The 8,658-nt window shown below is 36.0% G+C and overlaps 1 protein-coding gene and 1 long non-coding RNA gene across 2 annotated transcripts; both read left to right on the forward strand.

Moving 5' to 3' along the window:
• Positions 1-451: 451 nt before the first annotated feature.
• LOC109243220 lies at positions 452-3,876 on the forward strand. Its single transcript, XR_002070514.1, has 4 exons — positions 452-833; positions 916-979; positions 1,069-1,111; positions 3,849-3,876. It is a non-coding gene; the product is annotated as an uncharacterized LOC109243220 (long non-coding RNA).
• A 260-nt stretch (positions 3,877-4,136) lies between these two features.
• LOC109243219 (uncharacterized protein At4g17910-like) lies at positions 4,137-8,344 on the forward strand. Its single transcript, XM_019410134.1, has 6 exons — positions 4,137-4,172; positions 4,889-4,962; positions 5,079-5,154; positions 5,254-5,343; positions 6,044-6,117; positions 8,286-8,344. Exons 1-6 carry the CDS (start codon positions 4,137-4,139, stop codon positions 8,341-8,343), a joined length of 408 nt encoding a protein of 135 aa, XP_019265679.1. The 3' UTR covers position 8,344.
• The last annotated feature ends 314 nt before the right edge of the window (positions 8,345-8,658 follow it).

Below are 8,658 nucleotides of genomic sequence, written 5' to 3' on the forward strand. Positions count from 1 at the left end.
GGGGTCGAACCTCGAGCTGTGCCTCGAGCCTTCTGGAGACGGGCTATGGAATGTCATAATGATCATAAAATCGGACTCTTCGATTTTAGCCGTATATAGATATACTTTCTAATTTAAGGTTTTTATTGCTTGGGAATAATTTATCAAGGGCACGTTGTGAGATTGTATTAAAGTTTCAACCTTTTTTTGAGTTATGAATTAATAATAGAATTCTTTCTCAATTTATGGGCTAGAGAGTGATTCCCAAAAAGACATTTTTCATTGAACAATTTAATCTTACTTTTTTACTATCAGAAATCTGTAAGTTCTCATATAAAATACTAATATTCTTCTAAAAATAAATTAATAGAAAAATTTGGGGCCCAAAAAGTTGAGGCCCAAAGCTTCACCCTTGGCCCGGCACTGCATTTGATAAAGCCAGATCGAGACATGCCAGTATTTTTTTATGTAACTTTGAGAAAGTTGAGCTTTATGATATCTGCCCCGCAGCATGTGTAGGTTGAATATTGCATTCCTGTAGGAGGTCTTGATTTCAGATTTGGAGTTTGGTTGCAAACTCTAAGAGGTTGTTACGGATGTTTTTGGGAACGGTTGCCCGACTTATTTATGTCTACTAATTGCAACTCTTCGTGAATGGTTTTATGTTGGAAGGAAACTGCAAAAAAAAAAAAAAAAAAAAAGACAAAAAATGTGATAAGAGATGCCACGTAGCTACTTATATTTACTTTAGTTTTATGAATTTGTGAATTTCACCTCATTCCAGTTCAAAATTTTCAAGTTCCGCCGGGCAACAGCTTCCACACTGCACGGCGATGGATCCTCCGGAAGGAAGAGTACGGATTTCTTTTTTCACTTATTTCGAATAACAAATTGCAAAGTTTCCACGTTTATATTGATTTAAATTTTCGTTTTCAGGTTTGTAAGCAATTTATCAGGAACTTCAATGCTGGAACTATTTCTTCTCATCACTACTCTCTCTGTACGAAGCCGTTCCTATAATGTTTGATTAATTTTTATTCTTGTATTGTTTGTTTATATTTTAATTTTGTTTTTTGTTTTGTGATTCAGATGATTCTATTTCTACGTTCAGTATATTCCAGCACCAAAAAAGGTGGGAAATAGCACAATATTGTATCATTTTTGTCCTGTCATAACATTTAATTCATTTCTGTTTTACGAATATACGAATTATCTTAGCTTCTCAGTATTAAGTTTGGTTAATTATTTTTATGTTTATGTTTTTTCGGCTTCCCTACTTTAGATGCTATATAGCTTACATTTGAGGCCTAAACAATGTGCCGTCAGGGTATCCAATAAAATTGGAACCATATAGAAGATAGTGTGTCCTAATTAGAGATGAGTAGTGTCCCGTGTTCTCCTCCTGTAATATTAAGTAGTACTATTATTTTCTTGTCATTTAATAAATGTTTAAACCAAAAATGTTCATAAGGAAATGGTTTTCGTTTGAATACATTATTAGTTTCTATTTGCTTATTTAGTTTTATAATGATAGTGTTCGGGCTAGCTTGCATGCACTTTGACTAATTTATTAGGTGCGTGCTGTCTTCTGCCAGCATAGGTAACCCGTAAAGTTGTCCATCAAGGCTTAGACTGATGGGAGAAAATCACCTAGCTTTTGTTTTTGTTTTGGTGGATTAATTTTTTATTGGAATCTGAATATTTGCAGTCATTTTTTAACAAAAGAAACAGAGAAGGTTATTATTTTGTTATATTTTGACTGATAGAGAGTAAAGAAAGGACTGGAAACATTATTCCAAATTCAATCACCCACTGTGTTATTTTCTGTCTTTCATAGTGATAGGGTTGCTTTGGAATCAAATAATAAACTCTTAGAATTTTAAAGACTCATTTTTATATCCTCCAAAAAGACATCCTACTGGTTCTTAGTTTTTGGGCGAAAAAAGCTCAACTAGATCCACAAACAAGAAATAATTAAGTCAATGCAGTTTTTGAGCATATCTCTTTGATGTCATGCAAAATACTTCAAGACAAATTAGTATTGAAAGAGCAAATTTTGTAGCCGGAGAGGATCTGAACTAACTGAACCTCCTAGACAAGATGCAATGAATGGTGCATTAGTGTGGCTCCTACATGTTAACAAGTTATCAGTATGTTAACAAGTCATTATTGTACTGAGGTCTGTGAAAAGGCTTTCTGAGGGGCTTTTGGTCTTTCAGTTGGCAGAAGCTGTGGACACTCTCTTGGACTAATGATTAGTTTGGGAAGAGTATGAATACTTAAAATAAAGTAGGCTAAATATTCTAGACTACATGTTCAGAGTAAGTGAACGGGACTTGGAATAAATTTGAAGGAATAAAACCGGGAAATTAGAGTTTTCGTATAACCTTAGGTCTATTTCTCATGTAAAGGTTCTGAATGAAACCAAGCAGCAACGAATGTACTTTATTGAGGAAATACCATCAGTGTGGCCTTTCTCAAGCGGTCATTAGAAACTAAGCTAGAGTTTGGACGTAGATTTGATTGAAACTTGAAAAAAGAGTTTTTGTAGTTGTGTTGAAAAATAATTTTTGAAAGTTAGAAGTTGTGTTTGGACATGCATTTTATTTGAAGAAAAGTTAAAGTTTTGTGAGTGGAAGAAAAATTGTCACCTAAAACTGCCCTAAACCAGTTTTTGGGAACTTGAAATTTTGAATATTTTTTCCAAAACATGATCATATTTCATAAACAAACAATGTTTTCAAATTTTTTATTTTGAAAAAATGAAGCCAGGATCTATGGCCAAACGGGAAATTTGCTTATTCATTGCACCTAACATTGGTAACGTACTGTTATCTCAATTTCTTTCAACCCCCAAAAAGAAAAATGTTGAGTTGCCTGATAGATATTACAAATGTGAAGAGGAATTACAGAAAGGAGATGGACATATTAAAACAAGTTATGAGGATATGTACTTCTCTTTCATTGCGGAGAGAGAGGATGTGGAAGCTTTCTAGACCAAAAAAGCCATTAAAGCGTATGTTGCTCGGACTCTTTAAAAATATCGCCGGGTGTGTGTCGGATCCTCCAAAAGTAGTGTACTAAGGATCCGACATGGATGCGACAATATTTTTGAAGAGTTCGAACAATATAGTTGAAACAAGAGGATGAAACGAAAAAATCCTAACGCAAGAATTCCAAAAACAAGAACAAATGAATAATTGCTTACCCCTTTCACTTGGCCAAAACAAGCTCTGAGTTATGAAGTTGTGAGTGAATCTCGTAATGCTTTTTTTTAATGACGGTGAAGTTCAAGCCAGCTTGCGTGCACCTTGGTTATTCCACCGGGTACCTGTCACCTCCCACTAGTACAAATATCAGGTAACTCCGACCACCGAGGCTTAGGTAGATGGAAAGAAATCACCTAGTGTTTTTGTCTCCTCTTGCTTCATTGACCTCTGTAGCACACCCTTGGGTGCAATCCCGTAACGCCGTTAAGTGAAAATAAAAATGTCTTCTCGGAGAAAACAACAAATACATTAAGTCTTTATCAATTTTACAACAACTAAAATCTTTTACTAATGTGTTGATCCTGTAGTGGTCTATGAATTTCTTGAAGACCTGTACCCTTTAGGGTGTTCATTGTTGCTGAAACTGATAAGTGCTTGATTGGTTATACTGTTTCACTTAAGAAATCCTAACACCGAGTTTGTGACTCTAGTTGCTATTTATTTCCATTTCCTTTTCTTTTTCATTTGTTTCTAGGTCCATTACTTTATCACTATACCCCCTTGTTAGGCATCTGATCCTCTATAAGGAGTTTGCATTGATCATGCAGTTTTAGTTATATGAAGCTAACATAGTGTTATTGTCTCTATTTCTCAATTCAGGTCCTAATTCTGCAGAGGCCTTGTTGAAGAAAGATGATAACATTGCATCATCAAAAAAGAAAGATGATAACATTAATGTGGTTGTTTGTAATAAGAACATAGGATCATATCTTGGGTGTGGCCCCTGTGGATGACAAGATGCGGGAAGCAAGGCTCAGATGGTTCGGACACGTGCAGAGGAGAAGCCTTGATGCGCCGGTAAGGAGGTGTGAGCGGTTGGCGGTGGTGGGTACAAGAAGAGGTAGAGGGAGGCCTAAGAAGTATTGGGGAGAGGTGATCAGGCAGCGAATGCGGGTTTCCGAGGACATGGCCCTTGATAGGAAGGTCTGGAGGTCAAGTATTAGGGTTGTAGGTTAGGGGGTAGTAGAACTTTTCTTACTTCTTTCCGGGGGTGAGGCGGGGTTGGATTAGGGTTGGCCTTAGATGGCTTGCAGTTTATGTTGAATACACACTATACTTGCTGTTTATCTGAGCCCCGGGCCTGGTTACTGTATTGCATGTCATCCATCTTTTGATTGTTATGCTTCTGTTACTATTACGATTTCTACTGGAGTTACTAATGAATTGTTTTTTCTTGTTTTTCTTATTTCCATCTTTCTGAGCCGAGGGTCTATCGGAAACAGCCTCTCTGCCCTATCGGGGTAGGGGTAAGGTCTGCGTACACATTACCCTCCCCAGACCCCACTTGGTAGAATTTTACTAGGTAGTTGTTGTTTGATCATATCTTGCTGCAGTGACTATTGATGTACTCTGGATTGTTTTTCCAGCCATTTTATGTTTTACTGTAAGTGTTCTCCGTCTGTGCCATAATACTAACAGTGGTTATGTTTCATTTTATCAAGTCAAATGAGTGATGCAATAAGTTCTCTATTTGTTTGACATCTGAATGAATATGAGAAAAGATTAAGTTGTTGACTTGTTATTATTTCTAGTCATTTGTTGTAGTAGTAGTTGTTTCCTGCGTGCTAAATGATCTTAAGTTTTGACAACTTCATTTAATACCTGATATTCATAATAGATAAAATAACATTCGATCTCAGATTCTGGCAGATTGGACATATATTAATGCAGTTGTGATGACCTTGATGGTGACTTTCTTCATTGTAGCTAGAAGGTGATCAATCACATAATTCATATCTGATATCCAGAATTCTATCGCCATTCCATTAACCTGTTTACATGTATTTCATGTGGCTTCTTGTATGTAAAGGTACTTCTTGTTCAATGCAGATCTGGATTTTCTGTTTCTCAGGAAGAGGGGGTCCGATCTCTCAGGACAAATATATCTGCATATAGGGTTTCTATGGTATGCAGAATAATCATTATTTACATAATGCTTTTATCTACTTTAATCACCTTTCATTTCTGGAGTTACTATTTATTTCTTTAGGGATGATTGCTGCAGAATCTTCTGACATCCGTATGTATTCTGGCTGTTGACTTCAAGATATTTCCTAGAAGATATGCTAAAGCAGAGACCTATGGTACTGGCTTGGTAAACTACTATCTGGGTTCTTTTGCCATACTTTTGCTAAAACCTTGGTGCATGCACTGATGTGCCGCCTGAGTGATGTGGAGCACCCCAACCTGCAGTTTGCTTAGTTATAAGACTTAAACGCAGTTCTAGCGATCTTTTAACTAAACTGGAGCTAGGTTTTAGATTTCATCAGTTTATTATTTTCTTTGTATCAAGTTTCTTTAAGAATCTACAAAAGTAGGATTGAGCTATCCTTCGCAAATCTCTGTTAGACATTTAAACCATTGTAAGATTAAGGGTTATTTCTGGAAGGAACAGAATGGATGATTTGGTGCGATTGTTTCTAGAATAAACAAGGAGTGTTTTATGTTATTGCTAGTGTTACTCTTTCTACACTCATGTTGTTCCAAATATAGCAAGTTACCTCGTATGGTTCTGAAATTTGATTCTTCTGTCTCATTTTAGGCATTGACATGTTAAACGAATCCGGGGTAGCTTTTCACAAAAATGGCTTATTTGCAAGTTGTCATAATGAAAGTTCTTTTCTCGATTCTTCCTTCATTTTACAGTCTCACAGTATTGAGCTCAACATCATTGATTCATTGTTTCTGTTTAAGTTCTTCATACTGGTTGTCAACTTAATACTTTCTCATGAAACTTTTACGTAATGTAAAATGGAGCTGAAATTAGGCACCTTATGTTTACCTTCTTATGTCAGATGGACATTGGAGTAGGTTCGTTTATTGTGGCAAATGCATTGGTTTCACAGCAAGCACGTGGAATTGCAAAAATGTAAATGATGATTCTCGTTTGAACTTTTATCATGAGCTTTGATGAGATGTTACCTCTTGCAGATGGTGCTATATAGTTTGGCCTAATTCTCTTAAGAGTAACAACAACAACATCAACAGACCCAGAGCCCGTTTGGATGGGCTTGTTGTAAATGACTTTTAAGCCAAAAGCCATAAGTTAGGAATTCTAGCTTTTGGCTTTTGGCTTATTTTTGTCATTTTTGCTTAAAAACAAGTGCTTAAAAGCAAGTGATTAAAAGTACTTTTTTACTTTATCCAAACACTACAAAATGGCTCAAAAGCTATTTTGGCTTAAAAGCACTTAAAATAAGCCAATCCAAACGGGCTCCCAGTGTACTCCCACAAATGGGGTCTGGGGAGGGTAGTATGTACACAGACCAGGCCCAGTGTAATTCTCTTAAGAGTATTCAGGCTATTACTCCTATGTTCTCTCTGTGGCAACCAAGCTGGTTAATTGTGCATGTAAATGAACCATGTCAAAATAGCTGGTGGAAAGCAAAAGAAAAATAAATACAGCGCGGAGTGAATTGTTACTTGAACTGACTTTTCCCTTGCCATGCTTTGATATTTTCCCCTAAGTTTATTTGTTGCACGCTTTGTTTATGGCTAACTGATAAGAGTTGAAAATAGCACCACTCAACCACGTAAGTAGGCCGAATTTCTATAGTTAAGTTTGCACCTAGAAAGCTTCAATGATAACTCAATAATGGTGCCCTTAAATAAAGAATGTGGATGGCTAAAGAATTTTTTTTTTCTTTTAATTAGGTGATGCAATAAAACCTCGTCATGTTCATTCTCACCAACATCCCATACAAAAAAGATTTTTTTTTTAATGGTCTAGATGTGATGTTTGATGTCCAAAACTCACTGACCTTTTGGCATTTCATCAGATTCATAAGGTGCTTGAATGGAAAAAATAAGATGCACAGAATTCTTTTATTTATAATTGATTAGAAGGCATTAAAAGAATGGTGCCAGTGGAATGCTTTTCAGTTTCATTATTGGGAAGAAATGGACATTGAGCCTAACTCAACCTCAAAAGCTAGCTCATGAGCATTTTCAAAGACCATGTAAGGAGACAAACAACCCATTCCTCCATCATTGTGGGGCACTTAACACCCCTGCACGCCCAAACAGAGCTGGACAACATAATATTCGGGCCTAACGTTGGGACACATAGTAATAGGGATGGGCTTATCTCTGATGCAATGTACAAGATATAAATACATGAACATTGAATGTAAATTAATCTAAAGAAAAATCCTACAAATCTGCTATCTATATGTGGTCTTTGTACGTTGCTAAGAAGTAGGTCTAGGCTCATTCTTGTAATAATTTCAGATTAGTGCTGCATTATATGTTTAGAATTGCACAATGACATATATATGTGTCTAAGTTTGCTAATTGCTTGCTATGTTCAAGCTTCTATCAAGGGGTTTTATATCTAAAGGATGTTGAAAGTATACTTTTCAACAGCATTTGACTCTTCACTACTACACATTTCCCTTTTGTTGCATCTTCTGTTTGAGTCTAATAAGTTTGAGTGAGGCCTACGGGGTTTGAAATCATGTATTGGAGTTCTTCAGTAGGTTTCATTTAGCAGCGCTGACAAAAATGGCACATGTTTTTGCTCTACAAAATATTCAGAATATTAATTTCTTTTTATCGAGCTCTGGAAACAGTATGCTACAGATTCCCCTGTATTAGGTACACTGCTATCGTGTTTTTCTTAGATGATCTTTTCGTTCCACGAATTTCCAATTGATTATCCTATTTGATTCATTTGATTCTTTGGGGTGCTAAGCATATCTTTCAACTAGTCACCTAGGATGCTTTTTCTTGATTCATCAAGAAATAATATTTTCCGGGAAACCATGTTACAGTACATAATTGATTCCCCTGTACCTGTGCGTTCATATTGAAACATGCAGTCAGATCATGTTTCTTCATTATGAATGTGAGAATTTCTGTTCCATTACTTTTATTCCTCTGATATAAGTAATGGAAGTACAATCAGATCATGTTGTTTCATTCAGAAGTTTAGAACTATTATTTAATTTCTGGTCTGTAGTATCTAATTGATTCTCTTCTTTTACTCCTTCAATAAAGAAATCTGGCAGTTTCTTAATAATCTCTTATATTTTCCAGGAATTTGAGAAATGCAATTTCTTCAACTTGTCCACTTATAGTTCTGGGCTTTGCTTGAATCTTTTTCACATCAACTGTGGATTATCAGGTAAACGGAATCCTAATTCCTTTTTGTTGGGCCATTTCAGCCCGTGGTAATGGTGAGTTAATAACTTGAAAGTAAAGTGTATCCTACCCCACCCTATATGATACTTGCACGAAATTACAAAGAAGCTTTCGAGAATGTCTCATGATAGTTCGTCTCAATCATGAACTTTTGGTTTACTGATCTGTTGTCTGTATTTCTGATTATGGTCAAATATATCTCAACTTTGAAATTATGTTGTTTACTAGGGGTCCCCTTCCTTTGGTTGTTGTCATCCTTTGCAGTGTG

This window comes from Nicotiana attenuata, unplaced genomic scaffold (genome assembly GCF_001879085.1).
Source record: "Nicotiana attenuata strain UT unplaced genomic scaffold, NIATTr2, whole genome shotgun sequence".
NCBI classification, from domain to species: Eukaryota; Viridiplantae; Streptophyta; class Magnoliopsida; order Solanales; family Solanaceae; genus Nicotiana; species Nicotiana attenuata.

Bases quoted from the DNA above. Each gene is read 5' to 3' on its own strand.
- LOC109243219 (XM_019410134.1), top strand. From the start codon at position 4,137: ATGCGGGTTTCCGAGGACATGGCCCTTGATAGGAAG. The intron at 4,173-4,888 runs GTCTGGAGGTCA...ATTCGATCTCAG, and splicing joins ACATGGCCCTTGATAGGAAG to ATTCTGGCAGATTGGACATA. The intron at 5,155-5,253 runs GTATGCAGAATA...TGATTGCTGCAG, and splicing joins CTGCATATAGGGTTTCTATG to AATCTTCTGACATCCGTATG.